A 21366-nucleotide genomic window follows, 5' to 3' on the forward strand; every position below is an offset into this window, starting at 1 on the left:
GGGGGGGGGGGGGGGGGGGGGGTATGAAAAACAAAAATCTTGAGTAAATAGAAGGATTCAAGAGTCCATATGAGGAGAAAGAAGAAAATGAAATATTATATCCTTGCATTTTACTGACGCGCTAATTCATTTTGCGTAATGGAACTGGAAGCCCCAAGAAGGTCTTGCAAGCAGTCAAGAAATGTGTAGTCCGTATTGCCCTTGTGCATTCTAAAGTTTCCTTCAAAATTGTAGATATTGAAAGGTATATCCATGTTAAATTCAGGTTGAAATATGTAAAGCTTTTATGTTTGTTATCTTACAATTTTATCTCTTCCTGTAGTGAGAGCATCCTTCTTTACCCGAATCCCTCTCCTTCTCCTTTATCACTTTTGAGAAGTGGCTTTGGCAGCGAGGTTTCCAGGTCTCTCCATGAATTAAAAATCGGTGATGGGGACTTAAAGCTTTCTGGTTATATATGCAGTCCGTTTGATACGTTTACTATCAAGGTATAATTATTTTCTTCCTGATATAAAAGAAGGCTAATTCGGCTGTTTAACATTTCATTAATTTTTGTGTTCTTTTTAAAAAAAATTTGTGGCAGGCTGTTCAATATGTCTGTATCCACATCATTCTGTGAATTCTTTAAATCTGTGGTGGGTGGATAGGATCCAGTATTTTATGAAATTGTTTTGAACTCAGCAAGGACAGATATTAACAGACGATTCATTTGCAAGGGCCAAATTCATAAATTACTTAATCAACTGGCCAGTAGATTTGTAAGCCTGAGTCCGCAGACTGACCAAGCCTGTCACAGCAGGAAGAGAAGCAGGTTTCAAGCAAATCCTGCTTATATTTTAAATTTAGATTGCCCTGGATCTTTCTATGACCTAACATTTGAATCATCCAAGACCTTTGTTCAGTTTAAGGTAATTCTATATTTGTTCTCCAAACACCAGTTCATTTGTTTATCTTCTGTTCCTTCATTTGTTTGGGAATAACTTTTTTATTCATTATTAAATGGTTCTATAGAATTCTTTCCTTCGCTTTTTCTAACCAACACCTTCTCATGTCCTTCCGTTTTCATTTCCAAGGACTGGACTTCAATACTTACCTTCATTGAAGAGACCATTCAACAATTTTGGAAAGAAAAATATAGTAGTGGTATGGAGTTAGCCATATCTTTGAAACCATAGTGAGTGTTAATATAAACCGTTTGAAGTTGCATTTTAAATTTGCAGGAAAATCTTTGGTCCATACAACCTCCATAGTTGGAGGAGATCAGCTGTGGAAGGATGAAGATAACATGATATCAACAAATTCAGGTATTTTACGTTGAACTTTCATCTCCAATCTCACTTTAATTTATGAAATGATTTAGTCTTATTTATGCTGCATGAATTGCACACTCCACCGCCTCCTTAAAAGAGGGTTAAGGTGAAAATGTCTCCATTTATTATCTTCACAGGACACTTTCCCATAAAAAATATATGCACACCGAGTGAACTTGCAAAAATTGACCTGGTTCAATTAATTTCTGAATATCTTTCCTTTTTAGATTTTCGTGAGGATGTTATACTTTTCCCTCCAGAGAGTATTCGATCTGTGAAGAAGAGCAGAATGCGAAGCCCTCAGGCCTCCCTTATTGATTTGTTTTCTCCGTCAGCAATGCTTACAAAAGATGATGACATCTTGTCCAATAGTTTGCATGAAAAGGCATGTGAGAATTCACACACAAGTTCAAGTGAATTGAATGACGTTCACCGACAAGCTAGGATGCAATTTGGTAACCAAGCTGCCGATCATTTCTCAGGATTATGGAGTACTCCCTTGGCAAAATGCTCAACTACAGCTGTCCAAAAAGGTGACAGGCATCCATGGGTACCTGATAACATTTTTGTATCTGAAGACTCCTTTCTGGATAGAAGGCTGGCTTCTCCCAAGAGGTGTGATGACATTGTTGAGGACAATATCTTCAGTTCAGACTTGAAAGGTCAATCTTCTAAAGTGTATATCGATATGATCAATGGGTCTGCCGAAAGTACACCATCTTCTTACTTTCATGAATTTAGTTATGATGACAATATCTTCACGGGTAACAAACCCTCCCTTCGGGGATGCACCTCAGGAAGCAGTTTTCAACTTGAGAGTACTTCCATTCTTGGTGACAAACTGTACATTCAAAATGATGTCATCAAAAGAATCCAAAAGCAGGGAATCCCTGATGATGAAGTTGATGTTCTAAAGCTTGACGGTTACATCCAGGGTTCTGATTTTTATGCTGGAGACTCATTGCATGCTGAGGTATTGTTGTCTGACTCTTACTAGAGCTAACAATTTATGCGTTTCTCAAGATCTAAAACTTCTGTCCTTTTTTTTTCCTGTTGTCGGTTACTTTTTTTTGGGCAACAGTTTACTGAAGAAAATATATACTCATGTCATTTGGACAAGCACGTGCAGAAGTTTTTCTCAAGTTATCAGACTAGAAATTCCCCAGATGTTCACGTGACCCCAAATCCCAGATTAGCCTCAGAATGGGATGTTGATTGCTTCAGTGTTAGGGATGGGGTTGAAAGGAACTGGAGATCTAGAGACAGGACTCCCTTCAGGGATTTGGTGGATGGTGAGGATAAGGGCTGCGGATTTGATTCTGATATCATGTTGAGAAGTTCCAAAAAGAATTACATACCAAGCTGTATAGATAGTGAACTGATAATTGATGATGTCCTTGATACAAGAGAAGACCTTAGTACTTCCCTTGAAAAATCTAATAATTTTGATCATTCTTCTCCTGTGAGTCCTAATATGCACTCCTGTCAGAAGTATCTTTTCAATTGGAGATTACCTGGAAAAGATTGGGAAAAGGCTTATGGAAGCTCAGAGCTTAAGTTTGGACATCAAGCTTTTAAACAGAAGTACGTTTCTGTTGAAAGGCCTAGAAGATGCAAATCAGCTCCACCTTCTTACAAAAGAAAAACTAGTTTCTATTGCCTGTACCGAAGAAAGGAAGAAAAGCATAATGCCGCCGGTTTCTATGGCCTTGACCAAAGAAAAACTGATAAGTTTAATGCCACAAATTTCTATTGCATGGACCAAGGGAAAGAAGAAAAGCTTAGGGCATCGGCCTTCCTTGACAGCCCACCTCATTTAGGTATTTTCATTTAAGAAGTCATTACTAGTAATGCATTGTCATTGATGAAATATTAATGCTGTGCCAATACGTACAGAACTAGCTGAGCTGAGAGATTCCAAACATTTCTCTAGTACTAATAATCTTTATATTAAGCCAAGTCCTCTTGATGACTTATCGATGGGAACTAGGTAGAGATCCATTCCTTTCCCCTATCAATTTAAAATTGAAGTTGTTATCATAATATAATGCATCTTTTCATCACTTCCAGAACAGATATGACAAAGACGCCTGCTATTACGGGAAATAATAAAGAGAAACAAGAAGGAAAAATTTCCAAGCAGTTCCAATCCGATGTTAAAGTTACTGCATCTGCTTTAGGTAACTGCACTATGTATATGAAACTGATTATTTCTTTGTTCTTAAGGATTTGGAATTCAAAATTTCAATTCTTAGGGAGGGAATTGGTATTGAAAGATTTTATGTGATCAGAAAAACATGGAAAGAAAATTGTGCTGTAATTTCTTTCCAGTAGATTTATCTTTATTATCATTGACATATTAGTGATTAATAAGTTAAATTCTCATCAAGAATAGTCTTTACAATATATAGCATGCTGCATTAGTTCATAATTTTGTTGTTCTTGAATATTGAGTTTTATATGATGGTAGCATCATCTTTACTGGCGGAAATAAAATTTCAGTTCTTTTTGCAGTTGCCATATTAGTGAAAATTTAAATATCCTCCAATTCTATTTAAATGGCATATTTTTTATCCTGTTTCGCCTTCAGAATTATGCTCAAAGGAAACTCGAGAGTCAGATTTATGGATCAAATGGAAAAATTGCTGTCCGACTACAGTTAAGTTTGAAAGTTGATTTGTTTTCTATAGTTTGATATGAGGCTTCTCTTTTCTATTTTTATTTATTTATTTATTTGAGTAACATTTAATAGTTTTCCTTTATTGATTTCAGAGAAATGATGGGCCACGTGCTTTTGAAGATGAAGTTAGTATACTTGATATCTCTTCAGGATTCCTATCTCTTGCCAGAAATTCCTTAGTTCCCAAATCCATCGATAAGAATTTCCTTGAAGATGCCAAAGTTCTTCTACAGCTTGATAAGAAATTCATTCCAGTTGTTTCTGGTGGAATACTGGCTGTTATTGATCAGGTTAGTTCACTCCCTTCTGGTTCATTCACTTCAGGTTTTAAGTGAAAGACAATATCTCCACCCCTTAAAAATCTTTCTTCTCCTATTTCTCTTCGAGTCTAATGTATGACAAGGTAGCGAAATAGGCAATCACCTTCAAACACTTTGTACCCGAAGGAGTAGGCCATTGAGGAACTAGGTTTGAAGTACCTCTCCTAGTATGAGTGGGTTTCCTGCCAACTTCGTTTTGTTGTGTGATAATATATCCAAGTGTAAGGGTTTATGATATGCCACATAAGAAGGGGCATTGGGTAACATTTAGATAGCATCTACTTGAGAGGTCTGAGGAAGATGGCAATCTCTTCTTTCATTAGCTTTGTCGATCCAAGGAATGCAAATGTAGAAACGGAAGTAGTTGAATTGATTCTAGATCAACAACTTTATAGCAATTGGGGAATTTTTTTCCTCAATTTTATAGCGTGTCACCTGACTCACGTTCCAGTGTGGAAACAACAAAGGTGCTCATTGAAGATTGTTGGAACAAGGAAAATCAAGTATGAAGTGTTCATCTTAAAAAGAACTTATTTGGTCTTTCAGTCTGGTTTCCTTTTTTTTTTTTTTTCTTTTTTTTACTGAAGAAGTAGATTAGGTTGTCTGCGTACTTTGATACATTACTTGGATACAGCACACTCATGCCTTGTGATTTTTCGTGCACCCCATATACCAACATATATGTGCACACCAATTGACAAGTCTTTCTAAAGCACGGGGTGGGGTAATGATGTTTTAAATGGTGCTTTCTCCAGCATGCTGCAGATGAAAGAATCCGACTTGAAGATCTTCGTCAAAAGGTAAACATTATATATTTGATGGAATAATTCTATGATTTCTAATAAAGCAATATATGTATATACACAGTTGTTGTCTGGTGAAGCAAAGACAATAGCCTATCTGGAGGATGAACATGAACTGGTAAGTTTATGTTTTTTGATGTTGTCTGGTCTCAATCTGTCATGCTTTGATTGAAAGGGATAAATTATTCTTGCTGTTTGTTTACTACAGGTGCTGCCTGAAATTGGGTACCAGTTGTTGTACAACTATAGTGATCAGGTTAAAGAGTGGGGTTGGATCTGTAATATTCATGCTCAAGATTCGAAATCCTTCCAAAGGTATATTTAATTCCTTTGGGGTTTGTCTACTTTGCCAGTACTGCTCAAGTTTGCCGAAGTAATATTTGGTTCTCTGTGCAGGAATTTGAATATCCTATACAAGCAGGAAACGGTCATCACGCTAATGGCAGTTAATCACCATCTTCCTTGCTTCGATAATTATTGCATTTAAACTTTGAAACCAAACCATGCCAACTGTATTAAAATAGCAATTGTCAAATTTGTGCTTGAAATTTGTAACGAATTTATATTTTTGTTTGAAAATTCATGTATTTTTATTTTATGTTTGTATAAAATTTCATGTGTATGACACAGGTACCTTGCATACTAGGAGTTAATTTATCTGATGCAGATCTGCTGGAGTTTCTTGATCAGGTAACTGAGGACCTTGCGCTTTAAAACCATTTTTGCTTGGTTCATCCATTAATTTTGTTGAGCTGTTACATTGTTCCCTAAACACCTGGAATAATTTTGCTAATGTCGCTATAGCTGCATATATAAGCTTGCTAAGACTTTTTTCTTGGATCGAAAGCTTGCTGATACAGATGGCTCATCAACAATGCCGCCATCTGTGCTTCGAGTTCTTAATTCAAAGGCCTGCAGAGGTACATGCTTAAGCTTGTTTAATGTGTGTAAATACCGTTCACCATGGGGAATTAAATGTCGTGTATAACAGGTTGACTTGCACCTTTTTCGGATGATGTCCATAGCTGTTACATGACAAATTTTTTTTTTTTTGGGGTAATAAATGCTGTTGAAGAAATGACCTCCATCATGTAGTGTCTCACTTCTCTGGCAACAGTCTGTAGCTCAGTGCTATGTGTGTATCTGCATGTTGATCCTTTTTCACTGAAAACTTTTATTTGATAAAATTACTTGATTAGGTGCAATTATGTTTGGAGACTCTTTGTTACCTTCAGAGTGTTCCCTTATTGTTGATGAACTGAAGCAGACTTCTCTGTGTTTCCAAGTGAGCGAATAAGTTTTCAAGCATGTTTTCAAAGTTCTGATATATATATATATATATATATATATATCTCTTTTGGTGGGTGGAAGGAGAAAATAACTCTTAATTGATGAGTGTGAGATGTTTAATGTGCAGTGCGCCCATGGACGACCAACTACAGTACCTCTCGTGAACTTGGAGGCATTGCACAAGCAGATAAGGGAGATGGAAATATTAGATAAAAATGGTTCGAATGGAACGTGGCATGGGCTGCGACGACATGAGCTGAGCATTGAACGGATGTTGCAGCACATAGGTTCGGCCTAAGGTTCATAGTGCCCATGGTAAATGCTGCCTTACCATCAAGGAGAATAATTGAGAGGGTGCCCCGGTAATACCAGTCTACAGAAGCGGATGGATTGAGTAGCATTCTTAGATCATGTATACAACCAGTCTACGATGATTTGTGAAAAAGAGCAATGTTTCTGTAGTTTAGTTTTCCTTGGAATTTCGGTTACAACTCATATTATAAACAGTTGTCTGCCCTCTAGCTGCATAAATCCTTATGCATTTTGCCTGTCATGGTGCTCTGTGTGTGAATAAAACTAAATGACTTGTTCTTTTCTCTTGTAAATTGGTCATTGGAATAATGAAACCCCTCCCTATTGATAAGTAATAAACTACAGGCAGCTAAGTTGAGAAAAATGGCCATTTAATTAGCCCAAATATATGCTCCTTTGTTATTTTTAGTGCAAGAAAGGTAGGTATCAAAAGATTTGAAGATCATAACTTACAGAAAGACCATATACATCCTACTAAAATATCAATGATATGATATCATGTACCTGCGATTAACAAAAATTAATGGAAGAGAAGAATGATGAAGGCTATTACTAACATTAAAACATTTACATACAAGATTGTGGCTGGGAGCTATGGCTAATTGCTGATCGCTTTATGAACAGGCATCTTTGTTTTTACCAGCACATAAAGCCTTCCAGATAGGCACCAACATTTTCACCGGTGGACGTAATTCCTAGAGGGGAAAGAATAATTTTCAGCTGGTATAACACTACAATATATAATGCTCATCATGACTCACCGTTTTGACAAGTGCGGTTTTGTACAATCTAGGAAAAAGTTCACGAGTAAAAATGTAACATTTTGAAATCTAGATGCCAAATAGAAACTAAACTCAAAATTAATGAGTAAAAAGGTAAACGTTCTTAAACTTAAGGATTAACGGTGAGTAAAACAATCCTTTATTCTACATTTTCTATCCTCTTTATTACTGCCAAACAGGAACCAGAGGAATCTACCGAATAAGATACGAGCGACAAGAAAAATTCCCGCTGCTACCATCTTTATCATATATGGTATATGGCTCATGGGACAGACCAGGAAATCTTAAATAAACAATTAAGTTACCTTGAAAACCAGCAATAGTTTGTCTTCCCCTTGTATAATCAAAGACAGGCTCCAGTAACAAGTAACTGGAGTCACGCATTCAAGGAGAACTGGTTTTAAAATTTTATCAACTGGTACGAACCGACAGATGACTTTTCCACTACAATAAGAGACAAAGAACAGATCAGAACCTGGGAGAATCTGCAAAACTAATACAGAAGGCACAACTATGTGTGTGTAACGATGAACTGATACGTCGATTAGATTCGGCAACATGAACTGCAAAGGTTTGAGGTAGTCCCAATAGTTGAAGAATTAAGGATATCAAATCCCAGAGGATTACCAAACTTCACTAGCCAATGCTATATATGATGCCTTGAATAAGAAAGTTCAAGACAATGAAACTGAATTACAGAAGGAAAAAGTTACCTAGTATAGTGAGTTTCGAGTTGGACTCCGAAATTTGGCATAACCATAACAGATTCTGCACATTTAGACGTCCCCATCCATCAAGAGGATAGTGATGAGAGCAAGAACTTAAATTTCAACAAATGATCACACTATTGCATTAATTATAACGTATGAGACAGAACTTCCCCAATTCCTCACCTTTCTGAACCGTTCCCTTGAACAGCTTCTTGGCAAACAATACATTCAAGATCCAGCACCATAAGACAACAAAGATCGATTGGCCCTGTTAAACCCAGAGTTAATTGATCATGCACTGAAAAAAACATCAACAGATTTCCAAGAGTGCGTATGCTAGGGAGAGGTTTCCACACCCTTATAAAGTTTCGTTCGCCTCCCCAACCGATGTGGGATCTCACATATCCATTGATACCATTACTTCTGCTTATGCAAATATTTTGGCAGTTCGGTTCAATCAATATCAATCAACTATGGAATTGTTTAGTGCAAGTTTTCTTAACAATATCCAAAGAAAGGACACAGGCATTAATAACAATAGTTTAAAAGAAGAGATCTGCAATAAAATTGGCATATTTAGAACTCAAGAACACATATGTACAAAATCAGATCCTATTCAAGTAAGTACGTGGAAGAGAACTGATATTCAAAAGCCATAAAATTGAACAGTAAACAATCACAAACATACTTAGAATACAGGAAGCAAATAAGCAGGGATACAAAAGAAACAGACATGAACATCACGAAATCAGAGTCAAATTAGCAAGAACGAGGAACTTTGTACTGTTGAATTTCAAACTACACATAAAAAATTATGACAAATTACCTTGAGTATGAAAAAACAGAACGCAAGGGCAGCAAGAATGTAGAACAGGAAACCTTTTCCATTACTCCTATTCCTAAGAACAACAACGTGATGGATATCAACTGCTTCAGATTGCCATTTACTATCGGAAAAGTACCCGTATCTCCAATCCGTAATCGAAAACTTGGCCATTTGGCAGTCAATCTCCAACCCTTCCCTTTAAGGAAGAAGATATGATGATGAATAATCCATATTATGGTGGCATTTCAGAATTCCTTATATAAATTTAAAACTGATCGTTGTTTGAACTTAAAGATATGATGATCTTACCTCAAGAAGGTTGATATGGATCAATAAAGACTACAGAAATGGCTGTGCCTCGGCCTACGCCGCCGGTCTTAAGAGAAACTCCTCTTCAACCGCCGTCTGTATCCGATTCGCCACCGGCGGAATCGAATCGAATAACCCCAGACATACCATCATTGGGCCGAGCCTGCAGGCCCAGGTTCAAGCCCACTGAACCTCAAAATATTGTCGGGCTTTAGAATAGACCAGGATAGTCCAGCCCAATATAGCAGGATATAGTCCAGACCCAGACCTTTGAGCCTGCAGACCCAGGTTCAGGCCCACTTAAACTCAAGATATTGTTGGGCTTTAGAATAGACCAGGATAGTCCAGCCCAATAGAGCAGGATATAGTCCAGCCCAGACCTTTTAGCCTGCAGGCCCAGATTCAAGCCCACTAAACCTCAAGATCTTGTTGGGCTTTAGAATAGACCAGGAGAGTCCAGGCCCAGACCTTTGAGCCTGCAGGCCAGGTTCAAGCCCACTGAACCTCAAGATAGTGTTGGGCTTTAGAATAGAGCAGGAGAGTCCAGGCCCATGTTCAGGCCCACTGAACCTCAAGATATTGTTGGGCTTTGGAATAGACCAGGATAGTCCAGCCCAATAGAACAGGATATAGTCCAGGCCCAGACCTTTTAGCCTGCAGGCCCAGGTTCAAGCCCACTGAACCTCAAGGTATTTTCTTAATTTATTTAAATATAAATATTTAGTTGATTTTATTTTTTTTTTAAATGGTAAGTTTTCTTTTCTTTTTACTATTATTATTGATGCATAATTTGAGTTGAATTTTTATTTTAAAAATAAAGATGTGACTCGAAAAACAGAGGAAATTGCACTCCATTGTATTTGTCATACACATTTTTATTTTTTTTATTTTATTTGAGAAGTAAAAGTGCCATAAACTTTAAGTTCTGAAAGCGAAGATGAAGTTTGAGAAACTTTATAAGTCTTAAGGTGGTGGATAACTTTGACCTCAACCTCGTCATTAAACTCAACCAATGTTTGTTAATTCCGTTCACTTAGAATACTTTTTATTTACTGTTTGAGAGACACACTATGCACTTGTGTTCAAGTATCACGGGTCAGTGACCCGATCATAACATATACTCTAACGTTTAAGTAAGGTAAAAGTGTAACAAACTATAAGTTTAGAGGATGAATATGAAATTTGAGTTACCTTCAACGAGCATCTCTTGCGTTTCGTTGGGCCCGAGGTTTAGGTCTTTTAGCACAACCTTGTATTGGGGTTATTTAGGTCATTTAAATTTTTAGAAAAAAAAATAAAAAAATAAAAACCATTGAGTTATTTTATTTATAACGTTAAAATTTTAATATAGTTTTTTCTTTTCATTTTATTAACGTAATAATTTAAAATATATATATTGACAAAATTTTACAAACTCACATAGCTGTTTTTTACAGTAAGGTAATAAATATGGACCAGTAAAAGGGAAAATATATATAATCATTTTATTGCCATTTAAAACAAATTCCTAATACCAACAAGAAAATAATAATAATAATAATAAATATTCAAAACCAAAACAACCCAAGGTTAACTCACCCCAACCAAAAAAATTTGAATTTTGAATTTTCACTCTTTATCTTATTGAATCGAGAAAACAAATGAATACGTTACATTTTTTTAATAAATGAAAATTAAATTCAGTTTTGGCCAATTTATTTAATTTAAAAGAAATAAAATATCAATTTGTCATCTAATAAAAATTTTCAAATATTAAAATATTTGTTCTAAGTATTTATTAATCTCTTCATTACAAAGTTAGAAGCCTACAAAAATAATAACTAAATGAATTATTTGTTTTTTTTTTCTAAAAATTAGCTAAAATTAATTTATAAATTACGAATTTAAAAGTAATATTTTGTTATTTATTCAAGTTTAGATTTAGGTGGATGAAATTTAATTTTGAGGTTAACATTAGTTTAGTGACAAAAATAAAATAAAATAATACCGAAAATGGAGTATATAGCTAATATTTGACAAATTATGCTTATGCACGTAGCCTTTTATAGTAACCTAATTAACTCCGAAATACAATTTACTTTATTACCATTTAAAACAAAATTTAAATTAAAAACGATAACGTTTTGGTAAATTAAAAATAATAAAAAAAAGAAATGAAAAATACCTCAATTATAACCATTTAGAGCTTATTATTTTATGTAGGCGGTGGAAATTACAGTGAATTTAATTAGTTCACCGCTAGCAGATATTATCCATTTTAACTTGTTATTCAATGTTGTCAATCTCATAATTTTTAAAATGCGTCTACTATAGAAAGGGTCTAGCTCTATTCCGACCAGTGTCACACACCGTCCAATAACCATCTCTGATACCATTTGTAACAACTCAAGCCCACTGTTAGCAGATATTGTCCACTTTGTCTAATACGTAACGGACCAAACTAGACAATATCGGTTAGCGGTGGACTTGAGTTGTTACATTAATAGTCCGTTGTTGAAATTAGTCGTATAATAATAAATTAAAATTATGTAAACTAATGAGAGATTAGAAACATTTTATATAACTTAATAATTGATTGGAAGTCGGTAGTGCATCTCGAGCCAATGTGATTTGTGATCAAGCGTACAAACGAGACTATCAATTTCACTTAAAGAGAGCGAGGCGTTTGCTGCAATCAAATTGTGCACCAATCTTACTCTCGCTGTAATTCAGTTTGATAAGCTCGATTAGTATCATATTGACCGGTCACGTTCATTCTTTGATTTTTAGTGAACTAAAGAGGAAAGAAATATGTTGTTTACGGAAATAAGACGTTTTTCCGCAGGTTTAAGAACTTGTCACCATTAATACAATATCGATTATTCACGGTATCAGTTCGATTCTACTTTAAATCAACTCGAACATCGTAGATCATAACTCAACTGGTTAAAACATTAATACACAAAGTCGAAACATATGGCATTTTTTGAAGCAAAGGTTGTAAAATTTCACTATAAATACATGCATAGCCCTAAGAAGAAAGTCACCACAAAGCAATAGTTCTCTCTCGCATATTGCTTCTCTTTTGCTATTCTCAATCCTTTCATTTCCTTCATCATCTTGCAATGGAGAAGAATGCCAATACCAATGTCCCATCGGAGACCTCTTCCGACCAACGCCATGGTGGAGAAAGGTCTCCGACGGGGCCGACATCTCCTCCACCAACTCACAACCGCGACAATAACCCTAACCCCACAACCGAACACTCATCCTACTCCGACACGCTACGAGTACCTCCCGCTGCGGAGACTAGCCGGCGGGATGCCCTGCTCGATGTCGGAACATCGTACCAGAACATCGTAGGAAGTTCCGAGGGCGAGCCGGGGAAAAAGAGAGGACGAGGTGACGGAGAAGAGGAGGAGGAGCAGCAGCAGCCGCCGCAGCAGCAGGTGAAAGCTGCAAAGAAGAAAGGGGAGCTGACGGAGGTTCCAAAAGGGGAGCCTAGATGTGCGACTTGCAACAAAGTGTTCAAATCGTGGAAAGCACTTTTTGGGCACTTGAGGTCTCACCCGGAACGGACCTACCGTGGGGCTCTTCCGCCACCAACCGCCGCAGAGCTCGACATTCGCCGCTGTCAGCAACAGCTCGCTTCCACTTTGCTGACTGTGGCTCAGGAAGTGGCGGCGTCGCGAAGAGGGCTGGATATTGATCTCAACCAGCCCTCCACTGCTGACGACGGTGACTCGCCGGAGAAGACCGGCGGCGTGGGGTTCGATCTGAACGCCGATCCGCCGCCGGAAAGTGATGACGAGGACTGAGGACCCTGGCGGCGGGTGTATAATAATAATAATAACCAAAACTAACATCAACAAATTTTTGTGTAATTATACGAATAAATCCATCAAATTTTTTGTGCCAACGTTTCAAAATTTCTTCATTTCCGCGCCCATTGTATTTTTCTTTACAAACAACGCCAAACAGCCATTTCATCCATGCACGCCGCCACACCTCACCGGCATCGCCGCCACACCTCACCGGCAACGCCGCCTGCATTTGGAATCAAAATATAAATATTAATTTTACTTTCAAATTAAATTAATTTAATTCTACCCTTCAATTTGATTAAACACCCTCCACATAATATTGAACTAACAAAACCACTTGATTTCATTTGTATTTTTGTTGAAAAAAGAGAGAAAAATCCTTTCCAAGAAAAAGGAAAACTCACATCCAACTTCTGGGCTTCCGTAATCAATACTAGATTTCTTCGTCTTCTGACTCGAATGCTTCGTTAAAATGAAGACGAGGATCACTCTCGACTCGTAATTCTTCAACGGATATGTTTTGTGAGTGACGAGTATTAACACCGGCACTTCTCGTCTTATATAATGGCGATTCGGGTTTTTTATAAGGCAACCTAATTAATATTTATCGATGTTTGGAAGGTTAGTCTTTTTATCAAATCTAGGGCGTAAATTTGACGCTTCTATATATTAAAAAAACACAAAAACGCGTATTAATTTTTATTAGTTGGAATTTTAATTTAATAATAATTAAAAAATATCCGTCCAAAATATAATATTTTTATTATAATTTCTCTCGCATGTTTAAATATATCTAATACATTAAATATTAATTTGAGCATTTCAATTTAAATATAAATCAAATGAATAACGTTGTCAATACGACTGGTTTAGTTCATGTTGATTTTCATTTCGTCTGTTACATTTTAGTTCATTGTAAGTAAACGAGGTCTAATGTAATCGGAGATCGGAGATTAAACAATGGTTGCCAAATTTTTTCATTAGGTCTTTCAATTTCAAATATTTCTCTATCTAATCCTTGTATTTGGGGGGAATTGCAATAGACGCCCAAAACATTAGAGACTCATAATACATACAATCAAATATATTCCTACCTCGTCTTCTGCCATCCCTTCCGAAGGTAACCGATGAGCAAAGACGAACAAAAAATGTTTAGATTTCTATCCCGATCAGAAATACTTACAATTTTACACGACGTGTTAACAAACTTGGCTCGACTTGGCACCTTTGCCTTTCCTTAACTGTTGGGCGTCCCAAGCCGAAATATCATATCTCGTCCCGGACAGTTGCAAGGAAAACGATAACCAAAATCCTTTGAATGGCCTCGTTTATCGATGTCTTTTTGCTGATGAACTTTTTGCGTGTCTTTGATGAAGTTGTTTAGACTGTGAGTTGCTGATCTTAGACCCTTTCGGTTTGTCTTTCAGTTTTTCGATCTGTTCCAACGTCTCGAGAACTTCTTGCATGGAGGGGCGTTTTCTGGGATCTGTTTCCAGGCATTTGAGAGTAAGATCTCCCAAGAGCACGGCTGCTTTCAATGGATATTGACCGTCTATGCTTCTATCCATTAAACTTTTGATCTTTTTTCTCTTCATCAAGAGTGGCTTAGCCCAGTCGACTAGATTGCGCTGTTCGCTGCACCTAGTCGCATCGTGTGCTCGCAAGCCCGCCATAATTTCTAGCAGCACCACGCCGAACCCATAAACGTCGCTCTTCACGTACAAATGACCTGTGTAAGATCAGTAATGGCAAAGAATGTTGGTAGTAGTTTAGCAATGAAGATGACTATGTTGACACAATAAGAACATTTCCTATGTCATTGTTTTTCACAAAGCACTCGTTCCTCTCTCCAATCAAACCGAACAAAGCACTCTTGTGTTCAAACTCCTCAAATGTCATTCTACTTACACTAAAGTGACGATGAGATTAAATTTAAGGTGTTAAAAGTATTGATATAAGACTAAGCTTACATAACTCATCCACCTAAGCTTGGTTTAAGATATTCGACTCGATAATGACAGATATTATCACCTGTATTCATGTATTCGGGAGCGACATAACCGTATGTGCCCATAATTCTTGTAGTTACGTGTGATGCTTCACCTGCAGGCCCCAATCTTGCCAAGCCGAAGTCTGAGATTTTTGCATTGTAACTCTGCAGGTGAAGATATAAAAGGGAAATTTAGATAGAATGGTAAAAGAAAGATGAAATGAGACACGAAAACAGGACGGACCGAGAAGTTTAACCGTGTTATCTTTATCCATGAGTATATAAAGATATGTAATGATGAACATGTCTCAGTACTTTCCAAAAGATTTATGATAATGAGCAGGTAAGATGTAACATTTGTTACCCAAGCCAACCACTAACAGATATTGTCCATTTTGGCCCATTACGTATCACCGTCAGCCTTATGATCTATAAAACTCGTCTCCTATGGAAAGGTTTCCACAACAAGTGCCAACGAGAACGTTGGGCCCCAAAAGGGGGTTGGAGTGTTAGATCCTATATTGGTTGGAGAGGGGAACAAAGAACCTCTCTATAGTCGAGGCGTTTTAAAAACCTTGAGGAGGAAGTCCGAAAGAAAAAACCCAAAGAGAACAATATCTGCTAGCGGTGGGCTTGGGGTGTTACACGTGAGATCTCACAATCCACCCCCCCTTAGGGGCCCAACGTTATCGCTGGCACACCACTTGGTGTCTAGCTCTGATACTATTTATAATAGCCTAAACCCACCGCTAACAGATATTGTCCGCTTTGGCCCATTACGTATCGCCGTCAACCTCACAGTTTTAAAACACGTCTAGTATGGAGAGGTTTTCACACCCTTATAAGGAATATTTCATTCCACTCTCCAACCGATGTGGGCTCTCACAATTGGATAATGCAAAATGACCGGTTAATTCCAGTCTCAGCTTGTTATGAACCTTTTTTACTGAATGGAACAGAGAAGCAGAGACATTCTATAAATATTGCAATTAGCTAAAAGAAGACTGCAAAGAATGGGACAAACCATATCTAGAAGTATATTTGATGCTTTAAAATCTCTGTATATAACTTCTCTTTCAGAGGCATGCAAGAAAGCCAAACCCTTAGCTGCTCCAATTGCGATCTTGATCCTTATTTCCCAAGAAAGAGGATCAATGGAAGAACGCCCTGATCATCACAGAAACCAAAGATTAGCACAGATAACTATGAATGATCATCTCTTAACCTTCATTTAAGGATATCATACTTCCAAAGAGATGGTTTTCCAAGCTTCCCCTGGGCAAGAATTCATATACAAGAAGCAAGTCTTTCTCCTCCCAGCAAAATCCCAATAATTTCACAAGATTTGGATGATTCAGTCGTCCTAAAAAGTTCACTTCTGCCTGCATACGAGCAGTAAGACGATATTAGACCTTGCAAAGTGAACTCTCATTGAAAAGATACATTTGCAGAACGATATAAATCCGACAGCAGAAACACGTAACCATACATGTCGGGAGAGTACAAATTTCTAATTTAAACAGTGTGTCAACAAGGTAAGCAAATAGCTCACCGCCAAATATTATCCTTTTTGGATTTCCCTTTCGGGCTTCCACTTAAGGTTTTTAAAACAAAGATTTCCACGCCCTTATAAAGAATGTTTATTCTCCTCCCCAACCGATGTGGGATCTCACAATCCACCTCCTTTCAGAGCCTAGCGTCCTTGCTGACTCTTATATCATTTGTAAGAGCCCAAGCTCACCTCTAGTAGATATTGTCTTTTTTGGGCTTTCCCTCTTGTGTTTCCCCTCAAGGTTTTTAAAATGCGTCTGCTAGGGAGAGGTTTCCACACTCTTACACATAATGCTTCGTTCTCCTCCCCAACAACCGACATGGGATCTCACAATTAGAAAGTTTAAGTAATAAATGACTCAAGAACGACATAACAGAGGCTACATTTTTTGACAAACATAACTTAACCTTGAGCGCCAGGTACTTCATAAAGGCATCTAATCGTTCATGATTATTTCCAGACATAAAAAATGTCAAACAAGCAATGAATATGGCATGAAGAACAGAGAACATCAATCATTCTTTGCAGTAATTAGGCTAATACTAGATTTGCAAATGGTTCATAGTTCTGTTGAAAACAGGGAGTACTAATAATGGCAATCTACATGATCAATAGCTAGCAGCTGCATATAAAGCAAGAAGGATCGAAACAATATTCAAAACAGTAATGGATGAATCTTCTCTAAAAGGAAATCCATGAATGATCTAAATTTTTTACCTGCCACTCCTGAAAACCTTGGACACTTTCTGGATTTAATTTCTTAATGGCAACCATCATTCCAGAATTGCTCTTACTAGGAGCCAGTGTTTTCTCATCTAGACAGCCCTTATACACCTTCCCAAACCCTCCCCGACCGAGCAAGGATTCAGGTCTGAAGTTTTTGGTAGCGAGTTTCATCTCGCTGAAACTGAACTCCTTCAAGTTTGGATGGTCAAGGATCTGCCCATTCAGAGAGGGCTCGCTCACATCCACGCTCGCCGCCTCCGAAAACTGACTTACGCCGGCGGTGCTACTGGTACTACCTGAAAACCCTACGTTTCTGCTGTAATTGCTCGATGTTCCTAAGAAATGGCACAACAGGATACAATCAAATCAAAGGCAGAAACACGAAGAACAGAAAATGAAGCAGAAAATCGTTAGAAAATGGCACCTGGAGTAGAAGATAGCGTCCGGCTACGAATGGAACTAGAATGACAAGGTGAAGAAGCTAAACAGTTTCCCATAATCAACAGATTTAGTCGTTCAACAAGTATCGTATAGCAAATCGAAGAAGAAGAAGAAGAGAGTGAACTCAAGAACAAAATCAGAGAAAAATCCGCGAAAAGGTAGCGGGAAAGAGAAAGAAAAGGCGCTAAATGTCGTCGCTTATCATTAGATTGCGCACTCTTGAATTTATGGAGCTTGAAATTTCGCGTCAATGGAATCAATAACAGGAAATTCCACTTCCTTGATCGCCGGCAGTGGGTGCGAAAAAGAAAATTCGTGTCGATCTTGTAATCTGTTATTACGGCTCCATCAAATTATGGGGTCCAAATCTTCTCTCCCGAATCTCGTTTGAATGGGAGTGTTACCGATCAATTCATAAGTAATTTTTGTTAGTTGAAATCTGGTTTCAATCTTTTAAAAAGGAAACAATTATTGAGAAATATCGACAAATTCCACCAATGAAAATTTGTGAACACAAGTTCATAAAATAATAAATTAAAATGAAATTTATGAACACAAAGCAAACATCAGATAGCTGTCTGTGTACCTTGACTGACCATCCTAATTTTTAAATTTTTATGCAACTTCGCCAAACTTTCCTTTTTAAAATTTTAATTATATCTTTAAATTTAAAAACAAAATACACTTTCAATATTTTATTAATACCCAAAATTTTAAAATAATTTCAAAAATACCATTAAATATTTTTAAATATATTTTTTTAAGACAAAATATAAAGTTTACGAGTATTTTATTAATTTAATTTAATTTTTTTTACAAAAATTTAAAACTTATGTACTTATGATTAGAGAAAGTTAGAATTTCGTCCCCAATGTTTGTTATGATGTCAAATATTCAGTATTATTGTAATAAACGTGTTATGTTGTTATTTGGTTAACATTTTTAATGATTATCTGTGTGCTCGAGTAAACTATCTATAATGAGACGATGAATTGGAGATAAATTACAATGAATATTTAGCATGGTACAATATGATAGAATTAGGCACGGGTAAATTTAAATTGAGTTGTTTCGAACGTGTGGGTCTTTCTATTATTCATATATGTGATTATATTTTGAGTTCGGTTTTCATTTATTATTATGCAAAATTTTCAAACTTGATGAGTTTCACGAGAACTTCGTACAAATTAGAAAGAAGCTAACTCATAATCTTGAACTTTTTTTTTCCTCTTATTAGATAATGACATTTTTTGTTCGGTTTTGAAATATAAATATTTTAGCAAACGAGAATTTATGAAAACATTCTTCAAATTTTTTTTTTTTTTGGTATGTGAATTTGACAAGATGAGGAGAAATGAGTATTTATAAATTAATAATAAGGAAATAATAAAACTAAAAGAGGAATATAAGTAGGAATTTCAAAATTTATATTTTATTTTATTTATTGAAAAATAAAAACAAATAAATTTATATTTTATTTTATTTATTGAAAAATAAAAACAAATAAAAGCATGAAGAGGAGAAAAATGTAGATTTTTCTTTCTTGTTCATTTCATTAATAGAAATTTCAAACTTTTCCATTTCCTCTGAATTTCCCGTTTGACTTTGAAGACTTATTTTCCATTCGCTCCTTAAACAAATTTCTTATATTTTTTCTCTGCTACTTAACTCATATTTCATTCATTTCTATTTTTATTTTTCTTTTTATTAAATCACAAAAAAAAAACAAATTTGTGGTCAACTTATAAGTTCAGCTCTCTGGTGTGAAAACTTCTCGGTATCAACCACGTTGCTCTTTGGTACATAAACTTCTACCACGTTTCTCTTTGGTACATAAACTTCTACCACGTTGCTCTTTGGTATATAAACTTCTCCGTTGCTCTCTGGTATATAAACTTCTCCGTTGTTCTCTGGTATATAAACTTCTCCGTTGCTCTCTGGTATATAAACTTCTCCGTAACAACCACGTTTTATCTCCGTACAACCACGTTTTAAAATCGAGGTTCACTACTCTCTGGTGTAAAAACTTCTCCGTAACAACCACGTTTTTTAAAATCGAGGTTCACCATTGTTACAAAAGCCTAATAAAATCTATAATTTTCGTCTAAAGGAGATTAATGAGTTTATAAGTTTTAAATTTTGTTTATGATAAAATCTTAATCTATTTTTACCAAATTCTTCTGCCTTTATTCCCATTCATTTTTTGTTTGTATTGCATTTCCCTTTGATTTAACGAAATTTCTATAGATATATTTATGCATTCCCTTTTTTACATTTTCCAATAACATTTTCAAAAGCGGTAAGCGATTGAGATTTCCAAAAGTTGTTTAAAATTGGTAAGTATGTTAATAAATGGAAATTTCATAATTACTTTATTTTCATATAACCAAAAACCATTGTCCTCCTATGGCAGTTTACAACATTGACATTACCAACTTTGGTAAAGGAAGTTTGAACTTTTAGCATACCAAGAAAATGTATCATCACATTATAAACTAGTCTAAGAAATATTTCCCGAGAAACAAAACCAGTTACAAAAAATACTCACAAGAAACGGAAAACAAAATCGTTATCAAACGGGATCCTACATATTCAATATTTTCATCCCGAAAAGATACAAATGCAAACAAACCACCCCTTACTCTGTGCATATGCAACCAAGCTATATATCGAATATCGTAATTCTATGAAGTAACGAAAAAACATGTAAACGATACCTAAGAGCAAGAGTCAACCAAAAAAAAGAATGAATGGAATATATGGGAGAGAAAAAAAGGGGAAAAAACGACAATGATGAAGCTCATTTGAACATAAAAAGAAAAAGTGGTGGGGGCTGTATAAACTTCTCCAGCCTCCCTGTGCATTGAAATTTAGGAAAACATCGCGCTTGCCAAATAATTTACAGAGCATGTGATCATCAACATCACATTTTACCTTCAATTACTTTTTTAATTGGCGACTCGACATACAAATTTGCTAACCCTTGTCGATAGTATCAACCAAGGTATGATTCCAACCTGCAGTTCATCATTGAGAAGAGCTAAGAATCATCATATGCTCATATATTCTCATTACGTGCAGACGTGATTGTGGCTAGCCGATAGAACCTAGATATATAGAAAGAAAAAAGATAACGGAATTACAATATAACTCCCCAAGTATTTGAGGTAGTTGGAGCGTTCAACCTCGAGCATACTAACTTAAGCATAAATCCTCCCTCGAGCATACTAACTTAAGCATAAATCCTCCCTCGAGCATACTAACTTAAGCATAAATCCTCCCTCGAGCATACTAAATTAAGCCTAAATTCTACTAAACGACTGCCTACCTAACCATTCTCACTCACTCTCTTTGTAACAAACCCTCAAAACAACTCCTTTAGCTAAGTGCTACTATGTACTTAAGACCCTAATCACATTACTAATTCTATCCTAAAACCATTTCCTTCATAAACCAGATATGGTAACCATATAAACATCTTGTTCCGAAAGAGAGAAGGGGGGGGGGGGGGG

The 21366-nt window shown here is 36.3% G+C and overlaps 5 protein-coding genes across 6 annotated transcripts in view; 2 read left to right on the forward strand and 3 right to left on the reverse strand.

Annotated features, from left to right (window-relative positions):
* LOC111445300 (DNA mismatch repair protein MLH3) overlaps positions 1-7004 on the forward strand; it is an 11676-nt gene extending 4672 nt beyond the window's left edge. Inside the window, exons 8-27 of one of the 2 annotated variants that reach the window (XM_023083986.1) lie at positions 152-244; positions 323-488; positions 584-599; positions 691-908; positions 1074-1143; positions 1221-1304; positions 1538-2283; positions 2392-3130; positions 3207-3300; positions 3381-3490; positions 3901-3968; positions 4083-4280; positions 5066-5110; positions 5178-5231; positions 5322-5428; positions 5510-5558; positions 5744-5803; positions 5961-6033; positions 6313-6398; positions 6531-7004. In XM_023083986.1, coding sequence (XP_022939754.1) covers positions 152-244; positions 323-488; positions 584-599; positions 691-908; positions 1074-1143; positions 1221-1304; positions 1538-2283; positions 2392-3130; positions 3207-3300; positions 3381-3490; positions 3901-3968; positions 4083-4280; positions 5066-5110; positions 5178-5231; positions 5322-5428; positions 5510-5558; positions 5744-5803; positions 5961-6033; positions 6313-6398; positions 6531-6701 — 3247 coding nt within the window. In that variant the 3' untranslated portion in view covers positions 6702-7004. The other variant, XM_023084718.1, reaches the window with a different exon arrangement.
* A 160-nt stretch (positions 7005-7164) lies between these two features.
* On the reverse strand, positions 7165-9464 carry LOC111450501. Its single transcript, XM_023091063.1, has 6 exons — positions 9343-9464; positions 9034-9229; positions 8391-8475; positions 8211-8265; positions 7803-7941; positions 7165-7410 (listed from the first exon to the last, which is right to left on the reverse strand). Exons 2-6 carry the CDS (start codon positions 9202-9204, stop codon positions 7330-7332), a joined length of 531 nt encoding a protein of 176 aa, XP_022946831.1. The 5' UTR covers positions 9205-9229; positions 9343-9464; the 3' UTR covers positions 7165-7329.
* A 2982-nt stretch (positions 9465-12446) lies between these two features.
* On the forward strand, positions 12447-13139 carry LOC111462854. Its single transcript, XM_023106672.1, has one exon. It carries the CDS (start codon positions 12447-12449, stop codon positions 13137-13139), a length of 693 nt encoding a protein of 230 aa, XP_022962440.1.
* Positions 13140-14188: 1049 nt separating this feature from the next.
* LOC111447440 (probable serine/threonine-protein kinase CST) lies at positions 14189-18187 on the reverse strand. Its single transcript, XM_023087003.1, has 6 exons — positions 17838-18187; positions 17405-17748; positions 16382-16517; positions 16160-16302; positions 15177-15300; positions 14189-14874 (listed from the first exon to the last, which is right to left on the reverse strand). Exons 1-6 carry the CDS (start codon positions 17908-17910, stop codon positions 14474-14476), a joined length of 1221 nt encoding a protein of 406 aa, XP_022942771.1. The 5' UTR covers positions 17911-18187; the 3' UTR covers positions 14189-14473.
* A 2319-nt stretch (positions 18188-20506) lies between these two features.
* The window catches only part of LOC111449636, a 4286-nt gene continuing 3426 nt past the window's right edge, over positions 20507-21366 (reverse strand). The window contains exon 7 of the mRNA XM_023089989.1: positions 20507-20871. Coding sequence (XP_022945757.1) covers positions 20803-20871 — 69 coding nt within the window. The 3' untranslated portion in view covers positions 20507-20802. The remainder of the gene's footprint in view (positions 20872-21366) is intronic.

Source organism: Cucurbita moschata, unplaced genomic scaffold, assembly GCF_002738365.1.
Source record: "Cucurbita moschata cultivar Rifu unplaced genomic scaffold, Cmos_1.0 Cmo_Scf00001, whole genome shotgun sequence".
NCBI classification, from domain to species: Eukaryota; Viridiplantae; Streptophyta; class Magnoliopsida; order Cucurbitales; family Cucurbitaceae; genus Cucurbita; species Cucurbita moschata.

Coding starts and splice junctions, on each gene's coding strand:
- LOC111450501 (XM_023091063.1), bottom strand. CDS start 9,204: ATGGCCAAGTTTTCGATTACGGATTGGAGATACGGGTACTTTTCCGAT. Junction 8,266..8,390: donor CAAGGGAACGGTTCAGAAAG/GTGAGGAATTGG, acceptor CTAAATGTGCAG/AATCTGTTATGGTTATGCCA. Junction 7,411..7,802: donor AACTATTGCTGGTTTTCAAG/GTAACTTAATTG, acceptor TTTCCCCTCTAG/GAATTACGTCCACCGGTGAA.
- LOC111462854 (XM_023106672.1), top strand. CDS start 12,447: ATGGAGAAGAATGCCAATACCAATGTCCCATCGGAGACCTCTTCCGAC.
- LOC111447440 (XM_023087003.1), bottom strand. CDS start 17,910: ATGGGAAACTGTTTAGCTTCTTCACCTTGTCATTCTAGTTCCATTCGT. Junction 16,303..16,381: donor GGAAAACCATCTCTTTGGAA/GTATGATATCCT, acceptor TGTGATGATCAG/GGCGTTCTTCCATTGATCCT. Junction 14,875..15,176: donor TCCCGAATACATGAATACAG/GTGATAATATCT, acceptor GATCTTACACAG/GTCATTTGTACGTGAAGAGC.